At 46.5% G+C, this 21,529-nt stretch overlaps 1 protein-coding gene across 1 annotated transcript in view; it reads left to right on the top strand.

The window, feature by feature from the left end:
- The window catches only part of LOC119382249 (pseudouridine-5'-phosphate glycosidase), a gene marked incomplete in the record, with an annotated part of 1,023,505 nt that overhangs the window by 20,819 nt on the left and 981,157 nt on the right, over positions 1–21,529 (top strand). The window contains 1 exon segment of the mRNA XM_037649958.2: positions 3,154–3,250. Coding sequence (XP_037505886.2) covers positions 3,160–3,250 — 91 coding nt within the window.

Below are 21,529 nucleotides of genomic sequence, written 5' to 3'. Positions count from 1 at the left end.
TCTGGCCGAAAAAAGCGGGTTGCGCGCCACATGTATTATTAATATTGTTAGTCGTTACGCAAATGGCGAGCATGTCAAGTTAGTGATGCCATGACATATCGGTCATGTTAGGCATACATTCGTGCCCCTCCATGCCAATTTTCGCGTATACCACGGGAACGAGACGAGAGAATTTTTTTTTTACTTTTGGTACCGCGGCCACGCCGACGGCTTCGAATGAAAAGGCTTGAAACAGCAGAGCGCGGAAGGCAGCCTTGTAAAACAAATCGAACGCACGAAATGAAAGAAAGGATATGAAGGGTGGAAACGCGTTAGCATGAGCTAGCCATTTACTGCGTCTGCTAAGTTCTCCTGGTTATCTCCATTTTATTCTCTCCTGCAGCAAGTTTACGTTGGTCATTAAACACGAAAGTAAATTAAGCGCCTTCTCTCACGATGAAGTGCGCGCAGAATGCGTTAAGTGCAGAGAGACGCGTAAGTGCAGACCATTGCGGTCACAAACCAGCTGAAAGGAAATATACAAAATCCCTGTTTCACAACAAACAAAAGCGTTTTCTGTGCAATGAGTCGCTGTGGTAATATGTTGCAGTGACGCAGTATAAAATATTGCCCAAATTCCCACAACTTTGGCTAATAGCGGCCAAAATATCAGGCGCGTAGCAGACGCTGGCCGGTTTGCCGCGGCTTCCGCCGCGGAGGAAGTCCACGCGTCCTAGCATATACAGCAACTCTAACGATGTATGGATGGATACAATTAGCGTCCCCTTTTTAACGGGGCGGTGTCAAGTGTGCCACCAGGCTCGACAAAAAAAAAATCACAGCATATCCACGGGGTGAATGATGATGAGTGGGGCGAAGCTACGGAGGGAATCATCTGTAAACCGTGAAACTCTTCCGTGAAATGCGCCCAGTACATAATATAAAGAGTGTGAAACATCGTGTATATATTAAACATCAAACTTTTATTGTACTGTTGGTTTACGTGGTCCCTTCATTATCACTTGTGATCGGTGAAATGCAAGGAAGAAGTCCGCTCCCGAGCGAAAGAGCGCCAAGAGCGACCGCATTCCCCGCTCGCCCTGTGCGAATTAAAGGCAAGGCTAGAGGGAAGACAGGACGCGCGTTCCACGACGCGAGGTCGGTAGCATGCCCAACGAAAGCCAACGGAACGCGATCGTGCAAGTGCTCCGGCTTCGCATCGCCTCATGGTTCCATTTAGCGTCCCAAAACCAAACATATTGCTCAAGGTGTGCCTTGCGTTTTTCGTAGAAATAATTCTTTATCATGTACATTAAGACGAAAAGTTGAAAGCTCACTAGAGTGTATCGCCCGCAAAGTATGTCTTTTAGTGTGATTTAACTCTCGTACGGCAGGGTCCTCGCGCCGTTGCCGGTCCACCTCGCCCGTTGACGATCGGGCGAGGTGGCTACATGCAATCTACGACTACTACACTTTAAGAAAAACATCTGGCGTTCTTTCGTTCTGCTTTTACAAAACATCTGGCGTCTTTCGTTGGTTTATTTCATCAATCAACGGCGTTTTGAACAAAAATTTTATTGTTTAATCACGCACAGGAGAAATCTCACCAGGCACTACCTTGGAGGTAAACAATGGCTGCTAATGGCAATGAGAGACAGAAGAAGTCGGCTTTTAGCTAACACTTACACTTCTACTTCTACTAACGTTTCCTACTGGAACATGCCAATGGCTGCTAATGGGGAATGAGAGACAGAAGAATTCGGCTTTTAGTTAACGCGCACGCTGCGAATTTTTTATTGTTCAACAACGCACAGGAGAAATCTCCCACCGGCACCACCTTGGAGGTCAAAGCGTAAGACTTGTTACTCACTACTACGACCACGACGAGGGACGAACGGGTGCCGCCTTAAGGAGCTTCGCCCCTAAAAGTAACCAGGTGTCGCACAATGCGAATTGTGCAACGAGTGCGTTGTTGAATGCTTCCAACCCATTACAAAGCGCTCTAACATAATTCATTGTCATCAGGCACAGCATCAACAAAGTGCTCATAAAGCCTTACAGGTGTGTGGCAGATACCATGTTTCTCCGCAGAACGACGAATAATGGCATTGTTGCTGCTTCCCTACGTCAGAAAAATATGATGATTTATAGCTTAGTGTGTTCCTCCCAAGTGCACTTCTACCGGTTGCCAAGGAAGCCCATAAGGCTCCCATAATCCATTTCCTCAGGGCCTCAGTAAAGTTCTTTCCCGCTCTCTCTTTCTCATGCTAACATCTGTTATAGAGCGTGGTGGGAGAGTGAAATAGCGACCGGGCGTCACACAATGCGAATTACGTAACTAGTTGGTCGTTTAAAGCTTACAACCCATTACACAGGGCTGAGCCGTAATTCTTCATCGTCATCAGTAGTCGCATCAACAAAGTGCACATAAAAATGCCTTGGAGATGTGAAGCGGGCACCTCGCTTCTGCGCAAAATGACGTGTAGGGGTGTAGTCAGTGCTTACCAGCTTCACAAAAATGATGAATCAAGGCGTAGTCGGTATCTTGCTAGCGTATTAGTAGCCCCATGTGAGTTTACAACGGGCTCTAGAAATGCCGCTCTTTAAGATTTCGCTGTGACTGTGCTGCGCTTTCCGCGCAGGCCTGGCTTTTTTTTTTTTTTTCGAGTGTACGTTACTAAACTACCGACAAAAGTAAAGCGTTAGCGGTAACGGCGTTACTTGTAAAGCGTTACCGCCAACACTGCTTTAAATCAATGACTCTAAGCTCATTTATCAAAGAATTTTAAAAGTTCCTTATTAACCATTATAGCATTATAATTTTTTTTACACAACCCCTGAAGCTTACTTTCGCATTTTACGGATATAGTATAATGTGCAAACCTTTCTGTTCACTATTTTTAAGCACATGACGTGTTTTTATGCTTTTTGTATTATGCCTTTGAAATGTACATAATCACTTACCTTAAAATGCAAATTGTAATTTTTCTTCGTTCCTGTCGATGCTGTCCAATTTTTTAATATGTTCACCATGTACAGGAGGTCCCAATTCAGCCTCCGACTTCGGGATCCTCCTTCTGTATACTCAGATGTAACAACTTGATTTTATGGTAATAAAATTTCATTCATTCTGATACTGTTTCTATAACTTCTTCTGCGCTTGCATATTTTCAGAAAGACATGGCTCTGAGAGCGGCCCTGAACACCTTCATTTGGCGGTGGCCTTCCAGTTTGCATATACACACGACGCAGCGACGATTGGTCTCTAAAGGTCAGCACCTTTTGTTGCAATAAACCTGGCTGTATAGACCATTCTATGGGCGCGTTTCGGTACCGCCGTATTGGGCTGTTAGCCTTGCCGTTTTGAATTCTAAACAACTAACATCGCTACAGCGCTTCGGTAGACGCATACACATGAAAACAGCTGGGTTGGTGCATTCGACGTTTGCTTACCTGATCAATTCACATCGCAATATACAAAAATAAGAAAATATTCGTTTAACAGCTCAAGAGGGCAGCACCCGCATGTCTCGACTAAAATCGTCATTAACGTCCGGTTTGATGGAGTCGTGTGTGAGCGAAAGTTGTGTACGGCTGTAGCAATATCAGTTTAGGCTTGTTCCATAATATAGCCACGCGCGCTTATTGCTTTAATTTGACGTGATCGGACTTTACACACGCAAAGTAACGTAAACATGGGCGTCCGCAAGGGGGGGCAAGGGGGGGCATCTGCCCCCCCCCCCCCTGGAATTCGGTATATATATAGGGTCATTCCACGCCAACTGTCCCAGTCTGGGCGCTCGACAAAAATCGATTTCTCTGAAAAAAATCTGAGAAAATTAGACACACATAGACATTACTTCTACAGTATTTTCCCAAAATATTTTGAGCGGCAAAAATTTTTCGGGCACGTGAGCGCCATTTGAACTTCTTGATATGGTCGAAAACCAGGTACGAAAGAAAAATTCGCGATAAATAGACCATTTCACGCATTCATCCGAAACTTGCTTTTCTGTGTTTTCAGAGCATCGCGCTTTTATTATAGGACAGTTGCTTAGAGTAGCTTTATATTTTTCACTCCTTGGCGCGTAGGTAAAATTGAGTAAGTTGCTGCTTTTTCGGGAATTTTTTTACAAAATAAGATTGTAGACCAAATATATCAATTATTTTTATAGACCTCTCCATAAAACGTACTATCTCTTAAAGTTTTTGTTTTGCCTGTGTGCGGCGCACAGGTTCTAAAATAAAATCCTGAACTTGGAAAAAACGCTACATTGGCCTATGTTCAGACGTCTGTATCACCCTAAGGTGGTCCAAGAAAAAATAAGCAGAAAAGCGCATACGATTGAGATTCATAACATGTTCGTCCACAAAAAGTTTAATCGAAGTAGTTTTTGTTATAGTCAAGAAAATGTTTTTTGAAGTTTAGTCCCGTCATAGTATTATTTTGTTATGGGGGCAGTACAAACCGACTGAATTTACTGCATAGAAAAAAGAGGTAGTGTCTTCGTAGCACGTGGTTTTCAGCTCCTTTTGTTAGTACTTTATAATGTATATTACATATCAAGGAGATGATAAACAGAGGTAAAAATATAACAATACCATTGGCTTAGATGCCGAAATTCCCCAATAATGAATCGCGTTACTTATTGCATGCGGCTCCCTTCCTCGGGGGATGAGTTAAAACTGACGTCGGAGTTCGATCTTGCTTCCTGCCGCGTCCCTCTCGCCTTCAAGGACATTTCAGAGAGTGGGGGAGATAGATTACGAGAAAAAGAAAAAAGGAAAAAAAAGAAAAAAGAAAAAAGGAAAGAGAAGAACACCGACGAAGTGTTCGCTGGATTTCAAGCAAGACGGACGTGCCGGCCGCGATGTCCTGGATTACTCCTCGTACCTATCGCTGACCGGCGCTCCGTGACGGACTCCTCGCCCGCTATGCCGTGCGCCGCTCATCGTCGGGACCTTCTCCGTTTCGTCGGTGTTGTGCACTGTGCCTCTAGCTGTGTTTCGCGGACCCGTCCCTGAACTCCCGTGACCGTTTCCCAATCTTTCCTGTCCTCTTTTCTCTTCGTTGGATGGATGTGCTCCTCTCACTTTTCTCTCTATTTTCCTACTATTCTTTTATTCCCTCCTTACCCCCCACCCCTACAAGGCACTGCGCCGTGTCGCCTATAGGCAGACAGAAATTAGGTGCCTTTTTCCTTTCCTGAATAACCACTGAAGGAAACGAAAAAAAAAAAAAAGGAAACGTTAACTGTGTATGGCATGAAGTCGTTGAAGGTGTTTGTCGGTTCGCGTCGGGCGCAGGGCCACCCAAAATTGTCGCGGAGGGCAGAATGAGGCACATGAGGGAAGAGCGTCCCCTTAATGGGTCGGCATACCGCCTTTCATCTCCGCCCGCTCCTTGTGAATAGGCTCCAAGTGGTAGAGGAGCGTAAGCACTTTACATTGTACAAGTATTGGAAAACGTGAACGAAAAATAAACAAAAAGGAAAGAAAAGCAAGAAAAGCAAGCAAGTAAACGACACTGCACACGTACGAGCCAGTCAAGAAACAGGCATGGTCCCAATTATGATTCCGTGTTGCCAAATTCATTTTGGCTTATCTCTCGGAGGCAGGAGAGTCTTCCAGGTTCCTCATTGATGCCGGCTGTTAATGTTCTAAATTTAAAGATAAAATATGCCTCACGTTGTTCGCGCGCGCGCGTGTTTTGGAAACCGGACTGTAAAAGAGTTACGCTGATATTTTCAAAGCTGTGGTTTGGCAAGCGCAGATGTCTGGATAAGGGTAGTTTCGGCAGTGAAGTGGCGTGGTACCGATGATTATTAAACCGCAGCCGAAATGGCGTGTCCGTTTCGCCGATGTATTCTTGCCCGCAGACGTTACAATGTAACGTGTATATCACGTTGCTGGAGTCACAATTTAGGCTTTGGGTGATGTTGAATTTGAAATCTGAGAAGTTTGCTTTTGATTCACGCGTTGTGACCATGTGTGGGCATACCTATATATATATATATGGATAATTTATTCGGTCTCGCATATCTCTATGGAACAACTTTCAGGATTGCGAACCAATTTTGCACATTACAGACTGTGACAAATCTAGACGTCAAGTCATGGCAGTGAGACTGCCTGCGATGGCTATTGAAGATAGCGAATAATTCTGAGGTACAAGTTTCATGTTTTCTTTTCCTGAACTAAGAGATTTACGCAGAATGACACAAGAACTTCAGTTCTCACAAAATTGACGGGTACATTTAGCAAGAAATCATTACCGCTACACTTCGTTAAAAGACTGTAGCAATATCCCATGGCGTCGCACCTCTCACCACCCAAGCTCCCAAACAATGCTTTTATATCGGTCACTCAGAAAGCTTGTGGGCTTGTACAAGTTGCATGCTGTGTTTTGTTGTGGAGGTCAAGTATTGCCCTTGTTGTTGGTCCTTATAAGGCGTCGATTATACCTTCACAACAGCGGGCCTTCATGCTGATGCAAATGAAATCGCCTTACCATTTTCGGGAGTCATGTATTTATGTTGCTTACATGTTTAGTTAATGTTACGGCAATGTCATACGCATCGCTAACATTTCAAAATAAAATACTACTGCATGTGGATGTTAGTTTTTTTAGGAATGTGTCCAAACCCTGATAAAAGAATCGTGAAGTACAGCGTGTATGAAGGCGACATTATGAGCACTCGTAGGAAGTGACGACACTGACGACGGAGGATATATTTATGTAATCAGAAGCAGAAATTAATTTACAAAAAAAGGACAAACTTTGCAGTACCTACTGTACTCATTGTTCATTCGGTTAGAGCGTAAGTAAAGCCGTGGTACAGGGTTTGCATGGAGCTTCAGCTCAGACTGTACTGGCTATCGAGATTTCGCTCGCGTTAAAAAAAAATTGGTTAACAAGCCAGTGGCGACGGTTATTCAAAAATGCCATCAGAAGATCAGCCAATCAAATATCATTAAAGGTGACCACCACCTTAAAATTTAGGCCCAGTTTAAGGCCCGACCTATAACACAGAGCAAAGCAAAATCAATAGCTTTATTCGTCCCCCTTGAAAGCACAATCGAGCCTTCTTCCTATGGGGGTCTTCTTTGGCCCCCGACACACATCCGTGCAGCCGTGCCCATCCGCGCGATGATTACAGCCTAATGGCAACGCGCCTATGCTTGAGCACTTAAACCGTCACTGATGGTTGTCAACGACGAAAGGAAAAGAGCCGCCACGCATGGGCCGGCGACACACCCTGCAAAACGGGTGAAAGAAGCCCCCGCTTTCACGCTTTCGGTAGCACCTCTGGACTGTCGCGTGTCGATAGGTTTTATGGGCACGTGTCGTTTTGCCGTCTTCGAAAGGTGTCATCGTTAAAAAGGGCTGAAGGGCGATCTGTTCTAATCATTTCGACACGTTCAGGCGCCGGGCGCCTCCAAGTCCGGTGGTAGCATAGCCGGTACACATGTGTTCCGACCTTTCTTCAGAGGTTTCTGTTGTTCAGCTCTGTAGAGAGATAGCGGCACGAAAAGAGACACCGTACAGGGCATTGTGTTTTCGCCTTCGTTGCTCACTGTGTCCGGAATACGCTGGTACGCCCGAGCCGGCAACCCTTGTGAGCACGCATCTTGTTGAGTGCACCTCCAGTGTGGGGGGACCTCAACAAGGTAGCAAATTCGGCGAGTCGGAATATATTTATGATGGCCAGCCCTGCGTCTTGTTTGCGCTATCCATCACGGGGAACCTCGCCAGAGCGGCGACAGCGAGTAAACGATTCCAGCCATCTTCCCACTTTGTGGTGCGCGCAATTCCCTCTCTACAAGGGGAGCCGACACGGCCACATGGTTCCGTTTTTTGGACAGTAAGCCCCTGCACGCGTGCGCCCCTTTTTGTGTGGTTCAGTGTTTTTAAGTGCATGGCTGTACGGAGCTCAAACAACCAGGACACTGGACGAGAGAGAACGGCAAGCAGTGCATGGCCCGGTTGCTCGACTGTGCGGGTGCGCGAGCGAGATTGAGCTAGACGAATGAATTTGTGAGCGTGTGTATTAGCCTGTAAATAAGATTTCCTTGTAAATATAATCCCTTCGTGTTTTTAACGTGAGCATTTGAATAAGTATCCTTCCAGTCAGTGTGCGTATATTTTCTAGTGGTATCAACCACCAGGAATTCTCTGACAGCTTTGCCTCGTCCGGTTCCCAATTATGGATATCCGACGTTTCTTCAAGCGTCCACGGATGTCTGACAGAGTGTCACTGAGCTGTCCGGCGGACGATTCTAGTGTGGCGTGTGACGAATGTGCAGAAGTTGACCAGCCTAGTTATGCTGACTTTCACCAACGGACAGTGCCTGAGGTCGTCGCCACCATGGAAGAGGTTCCACCATCAGTGAGCTACCACGACAAAGTAAGCCACGATGATACTTCTCCTTGCTTGGGATTAAGTAACAGTGACATCAAGCAAGCAACTAACATTTCTCAAGAATATGATTTGGGAGAGTTTCTAGACAAAGCTAAACTCGCGGGCATCCCAGACAATTTGAAGTTACGCCTTCTGACTAATCCATGGTCGCCAAATGCTACATATGACTTTAAGAAAGATGTAACACCTGGCAAGAGGACTTTTCGCTACCAATGGCTCGCAGATTACGCCCCTTGGCTTGCGTACTCAGCGACACTGAAAGGCGCCCTTTGTCGTTTCTGCGTCACCTTTCCTCCAAATGTTCATCGGGGTACTCAAGGTAGCTTTATCGTGCGCACTTTCAGTAACTACAAAAAATGCACGAGGCATGCAGGGATCATGGGAAATCCCAATGGCACCAGGAAGCAATGGCCGCCTCACAGAACTTTATGGGTGTGATGTCAGGCAAGAAATTGCCCGTTGTACAGCAGCTAAACAAAGCCCTGCACGAGCAAGTTGAAAGGAACCGCCAGAAACTATTTCCGATCATTTCCACCATTATATTTTGTGCAACGCACGACTTGCCAGTACGCGGGAAGCAGTCTGACAGTGGAGTTTTCAATGATCTCCTTGACTTTCGGGTAGAAGCAGGAGATACTCGGCTTCAAGAACACTTTGCATCTTCTCCTGGTAATGCAAAGTACACTTCAGTCCGAGTCCAGAACGAGATTATTACAATCTGTGGCGACATCCTGAGGGAGGAAATAGTGGCTGAAGTTAACACAGCGTTTGCTTTTTCCGTTCTTGCGGACGAAACTGCAGATATTGCAGGAACAGAGCAGATGTCTATAGGCATTCGCTTCGTTGACAAGAGCGGAACGGATGCCTGCGTTCGAGAGTATTTTATAGGATTTGTAGAGTTGAATCAACTGAACTCAGCTTGCATCGCCGCCGCAATCTTGAAGTTTTAAAGGATGCTGGGCTGATTCTTTCGAACCTCGTTGGACAGGGTATGATGGATGCTCCACAATGGCTGGAAGAGAAGCTGGAGTTAACAGAATAATACAGAAAGAGCTTCCAAAGGCACTATTTTTCCACTGCGCAAGCCACAAACTGAATCTCGTGATCAACGATTTGAACGAAGTCTCTGAAATTCGCAACACAATAGGGATCATCAAGCAAACCATAAACTTCTTCCGTGAGAGCGTACTTCGAAGGAAATTGGTGCCCAACATTCCGATGCTGTGTGAAACAAGGTGGTCTGCAAAATACAAGTCGATTAGGATCTTCTCTCAACATTACGTGGCCATAGTTGAAGCCCTCGAGGAGCTCGCATCAATGGAATCAACCTCGAATGCTGCAACTAGGCAACGAGCTCACATCCTCTACTGTGCAACGACAAGCTCATCTTTCATTGTCTGCTTGCACATCGTAGCGAAGTACAGCGCACGACTGGAACCTGTTACGAACGTTCTGCAGAGTGTAACAATGGACTTTCATTCTGTACTCGACCACATCACTGAGCTGCAGAATATATTTCGCGACCACCGGACTAACGCTGAAGAGCAGTTCTCTGACATCATGAGAACAGCAACTGAGGCAGCCAATCGCTTAAACATAGTGATATCTGTGCCAAGGCAAGCCTCTCGTCAGACCCACCGAGACAACTACGGGATACAGTCGCCGGAGGAATATTACCGCGTGGCAATATATGTGCCCTACTTAGACTCTCTCACTGCTTCTTTGGCTCGCCGCTTTTCTGACACTAATGAGAAGAGCTTGAAGCTGCTCCAGCTTCATCCAACAAAAATGAAGTCTTTGAGCCTTGTTGAGTTTGCTGTCCTCTCTGATGAACTCCAAGAATTTTATAGCATCGAGAACTTCAAGGAAGAGAGCATATCTTGGTACGAGATGTGGCACAACAAAACTAGGGACACCTCAGAATTAACTTATTCTGAACTCTTGCTTCAGGCCAAGACATTCTTCCCCGCTGTCGCAAAAGCCATTGGGGTAGCTCTGGCATTGGCAGTTACCACCTGCACCGTCGAACGCTCCTTCAGTACAATGAGGAGAGTCAAAACATGGCTACGCTCAACAATGACAAATGACAGGTTGGACGGCCTTTGTATGATGAGTGTGCACCGAGAGCGTGTTATGAAACACAAAGATGATTTTATCACGCGTGTCATCACGCAATTTGCCCAGAAAAATCCCAGACGGTTGCCGCTACTATTCAAAGAAAACTGACGGATTACAGTTATATGTTGGTGACCATGTTGTACTGTGCGCTGGTGGTGATCAGTTCGCGCGAGTTGAATTCCCGCATGCAGCGAGACTGAACATGTACTCTTCTTACCCGAGTGGTGCTAAAGAAGAACTTGTTCTTGGGCGAGTTGGTGCCTGAGTTTGCTAAACGTGTTAACTTTGGCGCAAAGCTAAAACATGAAAAAAAAAAGCGTCTTCGGAGCAGCGTGAGCGGTGCTTACTGGACGGTGTTGACAGTGTCCAGAGGTGTGCGCCCAAAACAGGAACTGGACGCCAGGTGCACGCGTTGAATCATGTAATGTCTTTTTTCAGAGACAATGACTTATGCATAATGCAATCGGACAGAGAAGATGGTTTTGTGATATTGTCTCACGTGCCTTTAATCAAAAAGCCTTGCAGGCTGTTAATAAGAATAAGTGTGAAAGTGAGCTTGACAAAAGTCGAGAAGAACGTAGGCAAACTGTGTGAAGAAGTTGGGGGTAAGCGTTTGTCTAAGCAGATTTCTATGTCCAAAGCAGATAGCTTGCTAGCATTTTTAGCGCTAAAACTCACATGGTTGATATACCGTTCCGAACGATTATCAGTGAGCGGGGAACATACGTGTATGGTGTTGAATGTTTTCGTTGCAAAGGCAATACAGGATATCTCTTTTCAGCAGATGTGAATGATCTTTTTTATGCTGTTCCACCCTGAGCTCTTTTCTGCAGTTAAGCAGTGCATTGAAGAAAGTGGCGAGGCTGATTTTGTAGCTAGGGCAGAAATGTCGGTCTCTATTTTGATGTCTGTGTTTGAAATTTATCTCAACAGCACCTTATTTTCTTTTAACGGTGGCATTTATCTACAAAAGAAAGGCATTTGTATCGGGTCCAGTGTAGCACCAATTTCAGTACATCATTTTATCTCGTATTGACCAGGCACTACAATGTGTTTATACTTTATTTCATCCATTTTCTATTTTTAGGTGTGTTGACGATTTTTTTATTCTTTAATATAAGATATGCCATGTGCCTTACCATGAAATGGTATATTTCATTTTAGGTGCCTTTAAGACGAATCCTAAAAATCTAACTTTCACTCATGAGCTTCAGACCGACCATTGTTTGTACTTTTTAGATATTTGCCCGGCTGTGAAAAACGAGCATGTTTCTTGCGCTTACTTGCCTCGCAGCACAAAAGCGCTATTGTCTTATGATTGTTAAATGTGCATCGCTTTGTATTACCTTCAATCTGCGTTGCGCAGGTCATGTTCACCCATGATGTACTAGCCTTTGCATTCAGATTGGCAAACTCGAAAAGGCTGGCTTCCTTCGGATGGTTTTGGTTGACGTCACCGAGTCTTTGCTACAGAAAGTGAAAATCAGTACTCTGGTGGAGCACTTGAGAGAACGGGAGCGTGCAAAACCACAAGTGCTGCCGTGCGTGCACAAAGCGAGCCATAACCTGATGAAGGTGGCCACTAGGCGTGGAATTCCTGTTGTGTTTTCCGCTCCAAATGAACTGGCACAGCTGTGCCAGCGAACCTCTAGTGCTAAGCAGCAAGGGTGCCAAAAGAGGCACATGAAACCCTTCAGGCGGCGTGCCGAAGGCGTTGTCTACCAAATTCCTGTGAGCTGTGGCAATGGCAAGTCCTTTACATAGGACAAACGGGACGTAATGACCACCTGAGGGAGCACGCCAATAGTATTGGCAAAAGTGATGGTGCGCATCTTCCGGTGCATGTTAAGGCATGCTCATGTACGTCACGTTTCGAGCAAGCTAAGATTGTTGGCAAGAGCAGAGACCAAACGGCGAGATAACTTTTAGAAGCGTTTCATATTTCAGGGAATGGGTCCGCCTGTGTCAGTGGCACATCATTCGTATCGTATCAATCTGAGAGATCCTTTTTTAATGGACAGCTTACGTATTGACATGCTGACGTCACAGTTTCACGCCCCTGCGCATGCGTATAAGTTTTCTTGATTTCCAGTCTTTGCCGTCAATAAACAGTTCGTAGTTTGGTGCCCCCCTGACTCTTTCCTCTGTGTTTTTTCATGTTTCTAGCTTTGCGCCAAAATTAACACGTTGAGAGCGGTGCTATGTTTTCGCATTTCGCTTATTACGTTTAGTTATTTCTTTATTAACAAAATCCAAGTATTTTTCAATCTAATGATTCCTTGTTTTGATTTTGTTTTCGCATGTGCGTAACTCAGACCATAAATAGTGCCTTTTTAGTGCTAACTTACCATACCCCCCCCCCAACCCAGCAGTTGCCCCCCCCCCCTGAAAAAAGTTCTGCGGACGCCCATGAACGTAAATAACTACGGCCCCATAACCCTGCATGGCATCCCTTGTAAAATAACTCAGCATTTAATTGCGTCTAACATGGCAAAAGATCTAGAAAATGACCATTACTTCTTTTCCCCAACAGCGCGGTTTTCGAAAAGGCTTGTCTTCTGAAACACAGCTAATAGAAATCACCTATTATTTATTTTCTAATTCGAATAGTAACACACAGATATACTGCATATATGTCGACTTTCCTAAAGCTTTCGACCGTGTAGCACATTGTCGTTTAATTAAGAAGCTGTCGCTCTTTAACCTTCATTAACTATATCTTGGCTCCGAAATTATCTTTACGAAAGCAGTTCACATGGTTTAATAACACACATGATCTCTGTTATCTGACGTTACTTTTGGTGTTCCTCAGGGCAGCGACCTGGGTTCCTTATTATTTCTCATAGAATAATGATCTTCCATCTCATATAACATCCAGGATTTCATTGCTGACGTTCGCATAATATACTGTTAAATTCAGACTGACGGAGATCATCTGGAATTACAAGATCTTGAAAAAACACACTCCAATGCTTGAAGTGGCAACTGACACTTAACGCTGAGAAATGCAAAAAAGGATGTTCAGCCGTAAGCTGTCCAACTCGACTTACTTTTAACAATAACCATATTGTATATCGGTAACAGCCAACTACAACTCCCTCGCAAGAACCTCACTTCTGATCTGTCCTGGTATACAAACATTGAAAAATATGGTTCTTGTGTGGCGAATGGTGTAGCTATAAATTCTGCGCTAACTGCAGCTCCACTACTGTGAAGCCTGAGCAAGTGCGTAGCACGGGCACCCAGCGATTCCCGTTCGTAGAGTTCCCACTGCTCCGCTTACCATAGCGTCGATAACGCCAATATTATAGGTAAGCATGTGCAGTGTCCCGGGCACAAGTATAATCTTGTAATCTTGTTAGGGGGACTCGCAAACTAGGTGTGCGACATTTGCGCTACCTTTGGATGCGCTTTATTGACTTTCTGCTTGTTACGGCAGTTGAGATACGTGTCGTCTGCAGCGGTTTTTGCCAGTTTGTTTCCCCCTTCACATGGAGCGCCGGGGAAGGGCTGGTGAGAGGTGAAATCGCGCGCTCTGCCAGGCGGCGGCGCCCTCTCTTGCGAGGCGCGGGAGTCCACCACATGTTTCCGAAGCGGTTTTAGCGATTTTCAGTTAATTTTTGTGAATTGTTCTTGGTTATTTCTGTTACATTTATTAATTTAGACCTCGTTCGTTTGTTTTAACGCGGTTTTGAGCGCTGCTAGTATAAAACCGTTTATTGGCGGCTCTAGGCGACGATGCACTACGGCGATAGTCAAGACGGAGCGCAGACTCGCAGCACGACGGGCATGCTCTAGAAGAAGAGCCGAAGCGGAAAAATCCACTAGAAGGCGCTCGAGAGGACGACCCATTACAGAGTTCCAACGCTTTGCTACAATTACCCATCGTACGAAAATGGAGCCGCCTGGCGACCTAACAGCTTGTCAATATGAGCGGGTCATGGTAAGGCTTCAGGCGCTCCACGTTGACAATGTCGCGCCCTCGACGGCGCATGTCGGAAGATGGTTCAACGGGTTCGATCAGGTAGTTGACCGGGGTGTCTGTTCGACGACACTGTAGGGGCCTTCGTATTTGGGCAGTAGCTTGAAAGAGAGGCCAGTTGCAGTGGTAGGGGCCGAGAGCCATACGAGCGCTCCAGAGAGGGACGTGGGCGCAGAAGTGGTGGTGTCACCGCGAATGCTCTTCTGCCGCTCTAGGTCATGTGTTGTGAAGGTCTTCGCAAGCTCGCGATACTCCTCACCAAGTCTGGCTGAGGCGCACACTCAGATCGATCCGGCTTGTATGGGAGGATTGCGTCGATTGTGTGCGACGGCTGCCTGCCGTACAATAAGAAAAAGGGTGAGAAACCAGTGGTGTTTTAAGGGGCGGTATTTAGGCGTAGGTGACGAAGGGCAGCATGGCATCCCAATTTGTGTGATCGGCGGCGACGTACATCGAGAGCATGTTGCCGAGCGTGCGGTTAAAGCGTTCGGTGAGGCGATTCGTCTGCGGGTGGTAAGCGGTAGTTTTGTAGTGAACAACGTTGCACTCTTTGAGAATGGCTTCGACGACTTCCGACAAGAAGAAACGGCCTCGATCGCGTAGGACCGTGGCGCAGCATGAATCGGTGGAGCAGAAAGGGGGCAACACACCGCGCTGTAGGCGCTGGGAGGGCGGCAGTTTCGGCATATCGCGTAAGCTGGTCTACAGCGACGATGGCCCAGCGGTTACCAACCGACGTCAGAGGAAGTGGCTCGTAGAAATGGAGTCCAACGCGCTCAAACGGCCGGTCAGGGCAAGGTAAATGTTGCAGACCTGCTGGTGACAGATGTGTTGAGGTTTTGCGGCGCTGACAATCGAGGCAGGAGCGAACGAACTTCTGCACGTAGCGGCACATCCCTCGCCAAAAGTACGGTTGGCGAATGCGATGGTAAGCTTTTGATACCTCAGAGTGCGCACATTGCGAATCAGCGTGGAACGATTCACATATGTCATAACGCAGACTGCGGGGTACTACTAGTAGCCACTGGCGGCCGTCGGCGTTTTAATTGGGTCGGTGAAGGAGGTCGTCGCGAATGGCGAAATTGCGAGCTTGACGACGCAACGCGCGACTGGATGGTGTTGCCGATGGTCTAGTGAGCAAGTCCATCAGCGAATCGATCCATTGATCCTTGCGCTGTTCGGTAGCGATGGTATGAATGTCGATGTAAGAAACGGCATTGTGAGACACCGAGCTGTGGGTATTGTCGTGAGGCAACGGGGACCGCGAGAATGCGTCGGCGTCAACATGCTGGCGTCTGTTGCGGTACATCACGCGGATATCGTAGCCTTGTAGGCGAAGTGCCCAGCGGGCGAGGCGCCCTGAGGGATTCTTCAATGACGACAACCAGCATAGTGCATGATGCTCGGTGATGACATCAAACGGGCTACCATACATATAAGGTCGGAACTTGGTAAGGGCCCAGGCATTCCTTTTCGGTGACGGTGTAATTGGTGTCGGCTTTGGTAAGCGTATGACTTGCATATGCCACGACATATTCAGGGAACCCTGGTTTGCGCTGCGCAAGGACAGCGCCAAGGCCTACACCGCTGGCGTCTGTGTGTAGCTCTGTAGGGGCCGTAGGATCGTAGTGGCGTAATATGGGAGGCGACGTCAACAAACGACGGAGCTTTGCGAAAGCATCGTCGCACTATGACGGCCACGAATTGAGGGGCCCGTTACTTCCGAGGAGCTTCTTCAGCGGCGAAATGATAGTCGCGAAGTTTCGAATGAAGCGCCGAAAGTAGGGACACTGTCCTACGAAACTGCGCAGTTCTTTGACGGATATAGGTATCGGGAACTCGGTCAAGGCCCGAACCCTGGCTGGATCGGGGACAATTCCATCCTTGGACATGACGGAGCCAAGTATTGTCAGCTGCCGTGCTGCAAATCGGCACTTCTTTAGATTCAGTTGCAGATCAGCGCCGCTCAATCGCGTCAGCACATGCCGCAGGCGTTGAAGATGCGCGGGGAAGTCCGCAGCAAGAACGACGACATTGTCGAAGTAGCACAAGCATGTGTGCATTTAAAGTTGGACAGAACGGTATTCATCATGCGCGCAAAGTTGGCGGGCGCATTACACAGCCCAACCGCCATGACGTTGAATTCGTACAAGCCGTCGGGCATGACAAAGGCGGCCCTCGGTCGAGCATCGTCAACCATAGATACCTGCCAGTACCCTGAGCGCAAATCGAGAGATGAAAAGAATTCTCCTCCTTGTAGGCTGTCAATCGCGTGTCTATTCGTGGTAGCGGATACACGTCCTTAGGAGTGATCTTCTTGAGTCGTCGGGAGTCCACACACAACCGAACAGAACCGTCCTTCTTCGCAACAAATGTTCTTCGCAAAATGTTTTTGTATGGCAACTAAAGAACTGCTTTTCAAACGTTTGTCACATCAATTTTAGAATATGCAATGGAATATGCATGTGAGGTGTGGAACCCACCGATGGTACACTTTAAGAAAAAAAAGCGTATACGTCACTCTTTTCGGAGTTTTGATTTGCCACGTATAGGACGCTCTTTAAAGAGTCACGGTGACTCTGTTGGAGGGTCAGTGTCGGCGCGCTATAGAAGAGTTCCCTGACTCTCTAGGAAGAGTGGAAAGACTCTCATCCGAAGGATCACGTTACCACTTATAGGGAGTCAGACGACTCTTGCCGGTAACACTCCTAAGGGGGTCAAGTGACCCACACCGAAGCGTCAAGCGACTCCACGAGTATTTTAAGCTACTCATTTGACTCTTGCTCTACTTTTGCGCGACTACTGTTGAAAATAGTAAAGTATTCATTTTAAGCAAGTCCAATAATACAATTGTCGTTCTGCCGAGTGACTGCAAAAAAGAATAGTTTAATTTTAGCATTATATAAATTAACCTCGTCAAAACAACACACCTTTCGCAGCAAAGTAATATAGAAAGCGCGAAAAGATGGTCTGTGATTTCCAATTAAGAAGTTTAGGTATCCTTTATTTACATGCTTGTATCAGTATAGCCAACTAAAATGTGTGACTGATGTGCATAGTGTCATATGGTGCAAAAGAAACTGCAGAAATCGCCATCATGTTTCAATTTTTATTCCTTATGATCAAGAATAAATAAAAAAGTGGTGACGGCTGGAGGCATCAGGCTTGTGACTTGCTAGGCTGTCGCTCCTGTTCAGCGTGAGCACCATAAAAACGGTATCTGAAAAGTAGGTTATATTATGGTGAGAAAATGAAATTGCAGTAAAAGTTTGCAAAATTTACACGCTAAGTAGTTCACACGGACCTAATGAAGGCTCACAACAAAACAAATGCAAACATGCATGGTAAGGAACCAAGTTTTTTGCCGTTATCGTGTAAAACACAACTTGCAAATAGTAGCTTTCGTAACACATCACTTGGCGACAAACTTGCAGCACAAGATCATGTGAGCCTCTTTTAAACAACAAACGAAATTGGTTTAAGCTCCCTTGCATGTGTACCACTCACCTCTTTTCCTACGTCTTGTCCAACCAAAGGAAATGTAGGACCGACTGCTTCGTTCGGTTGACAGGGCGAACGCCGCTGTTGATTTTTCCATCACGAGCGGTGAGGCGCCACACCAAGCGATACCTTCGTGTCCCCGAGTGTGGCTGTCAACTGGAGTGAAGAGGCGGGAGAAGTGATCCGGGATTCTGAGAATAACGACAATATACCCACTGCTTATTTGTATTTAAAACCACCCTTTCTTCAACAAACCGTTACTGTACACACACCCGGCACGACTGTTTCGAGCAAAATATCCCAACGAAAACAAAATTTCACGTAAAAGGCAGCGGGAACATCGTTTCGCAATAGGCACTGGCTATGCACGAATGAAAGCACTTCTGTTCTGAAAAATCGCTTCGAAATTTGGTTTCAGAATAATCACGGCATTGCGCCAGCATATTCCTACACCCAAGCACATCCTCCGGCAGTCAGGAGCACGCCGGGAGAGGTTATTGACCGCATGTTTTACAAACGTAACCGATCCTGAAATACTCAACAAACACATTCGAGTACGAGCGCCCGAACGACACCCAGCGCGCGCGGACGCCGTCTACGCCGAGATCAGACGTGTCATATGCTAGAATTAGCGCACACAACTTCCACAATCACGTACGCTGACTTGATTCTGTTACAGCTTCATCGCAGATGTTGGCAAACCACGAAAACAGCAAACAGAAACGAAGGAAAAAAGTGCACGGTGGCGACCGCAGCAACGCGCGCCGTCGAAAGTCTCTAGCCTTTTCGCCTTAACGGCGAGGCGTGTCCATCTTAATTGACTAACGCGTACGTGCTGGAAGCATCCTACTATATCTGCACCTCATGCTACCGTCTTTAAGCCAAGAATAACCATAATATATGGTGCGTCTACGCGTTCTGTAGATGGCCTTTTTTTCGCGTTCCCACGCGCGGAAGCACGTTGCACACTCAAGGTTGATGGAAATGTTATTATGAAGTAGACTAAAGTGCATCTCAAAACAACATCTTGCACCTTCAGTAGTGCAGACACAACGTGCGATCAGCAAGAAATGACCATTGATAATTGTTTGCATCGCTCACTTTATGGGAGCTTGTACAGCAACGAGCATAACGGTGGCAACTCGTTAACTGACAGCTTTATTTGAGCATCCGCAACAGCCCCGCGGACAAAGGCTGCTGTTGGAAATGGCTTGCAGATAACTTCCGCAGAGCTGCTGCAGACGCCCAGCTAAAGCTGTATAATTAGTACCTACGAAAGCAGTTTACTCACCGTTAACGGGCGCACGTTGTCCGTGTCCGCAGCTCAATGAATATTCCGCCCTCCAAGCGTCACTTTGTGCACGGAGCCGGCGTCAGCACCACCGAAGATGCGCATTTTTGTTCGAACACAAAACTGCACGACAGGCAACTGATGCACCACGCGCAACCGACGCATCGCATTCCAAGAGACCGAGCAGACTGAGAGAGGAGGCCGAGGCGCGGCCAGCGCGGCGCCAGCCCGCTGGCTCCGTCGGCGAGCCACCGCGCCAGAACGGCGCCGAACGGCAAACGCGCGATACGTATGGCGCATACGACGGCGCCTTCATCGCGGAAGCCAATCGAAACGCCCTTCAGGAGAGTCCCGTGACTCCAGCCCAAGTGCTAACTCTCTTTCTCTTCACCTACCTTCCAAAAGGGGTTAAATGGACACCCCAAGAGAGTCACGCGGCCGTGACCCTCTTTTGACTCTCTTTTTTCTTAGATTGTAGGTGACAGGGAACGTATAGAAAAGTACAAAATTTAGCTGCAAGCTTTGTGACTGGAAATTATACATTTACCATTAGCGCTACCCAAGCGAAACTGGGTCTTAAGTGGGAGTTGCTAGAAAATTGCAGGAAAAAACTTCGTCTAAAACTTTTTCATAACATTCTTCAATCAAAAATTGGCATTGATCGGCAACAATATATAATCGAACCTTATTATATATCCACACGGAGCGATCATTCCCATAAAGGGCGTGAAATATTTTGCGATACTGAATCCTTCAGAATGTCGTTTTTCCCCAGAACAATATGAGAGTGGAATAGATTATCTGCTGCGGTAGTTAATGAAATATCAAATGATACGTTTTGTGCTTTGTTGGCTTGGATCTACCCCTCCTAAGGATCTACGTCAGAGTTCGCGCACTAGCGATGGGTTTCGATCGGGAGAATGGGCATTTAGGTACACTTTGGAAGTGAATTAAAATATATTCTAAACGTTTGCTGTGTCCGTCCCTTCGTGTGGAGTGTCCTTGCATGCAGAGAAAACCCACAACAGGCTTGTTACAGCCTCGAAGTTTGATGGCACCACCCCTATAACCGCTGCGCTGTTGTTTTTGCGTGACACTTCTGTAATTTATGGGTGTCTTGGCTCTACTTGGCGACCAGCTAGCAGGTTGCCATCTACTTGCAAGAACAGTTACACAAATACCCTGGCAGTCTTACCTTGTCCGCAAGCGTATTTTTAAAGACGATACTCTGTGTTGGGGAACTTCAATGCAGAAATTTTGGTCTGTCTGTCTGTCTGTCACCCGATTCAGCCACCCGGCCAAAGTTGAACCACTTGCCCAAGGGCCAGCCATCTTGAACTGGTGTGTAGGTTCATACTTCCGTACATTGTCGATCAAAAAGCAAACATTACGCATATCTGAGGCGCGACATCACTACGTAAGTATTAGGTCGTGTGTTCCTTTTATAGAAAATACATAGATGCGTAATTCTAAAGACCCTAGTTTCTTAAGGTGCGCTGAAAACCACGCTATGCACGGCGACGAACGCCCTCTGCCACGGAGCAAGGAAACCTTCTGCACAAGCTCATGTTTCCCGACGTATGCCAGGTGGTGCCCATATCTCCCGCAGCGCTCGTCTATCGTCTTTCGGCGGCATTTGCAGCGTAGCACGCAGATACGCGGCCAATTTTCGTTTTCGTAATACCGCATCTACCGACAGTTGTAGAGCAGCAACAACGTTGCTAGCGATATTGTTTGTGACGCATCGTGTGAAGACTATTAACTACACAGTCGGCGCACACAAATAATTGAGGACATAAAACTGCACTGATTTTTCATATATTAGTTATCTTCTTGAGTAAAGCGTTCGCTGGGAGCATATCGACTAAAGTGCACTCTTTTACCATTTCTTCGAGAGAACCTGAGCCGCCAGGAGACACCTCAGACGTGTTATAGAGGCACAAAGCGCCGCAGGTTATCACTGCTATTCACACTATTGCCACTTCTGACTGCTACCTACAGATTTGTGACAATAAAAATACTTTAAGGTGACCTAGACAAAGGAAAACCAATATATTTAAGTCAAACAGCAAGGTGGGTCCGTACTAAACAATCAAAGTGAATAAGTATACATGGTGTTTCACGTAAGTAGAACCAAAGACGAAAAAACAAATTGGTTAATTGCCACTGAATAAAACCAAAGGTATTTGGTTTACCATCATGTGGCGCTGGTTATGGCAAGCTGCAATTATGCGA

Source organism: Rhipicephalus sanguineus, chromosome 2, assembly GCF_013339695.2.
Source record: "Rhipicephalus sanguineus isolate Rsan-2018 chromosome 2, BIME_Rsan_1.4, whole genome shotgun sequence".
Taxonomy (NCBI): domain Eukaryota; kingdom Metazoa; phylum Arthropoda; class Arachnida; order Ixodida; family Ixodidae; genus Rhipicephalus; species Rhipicephalus sanguineus.
The sequence above is the reverse complement of the archived record's forward strand: the minus strand, read 5'-3'. Positions and strand labels throughout refer to the sequence as shown.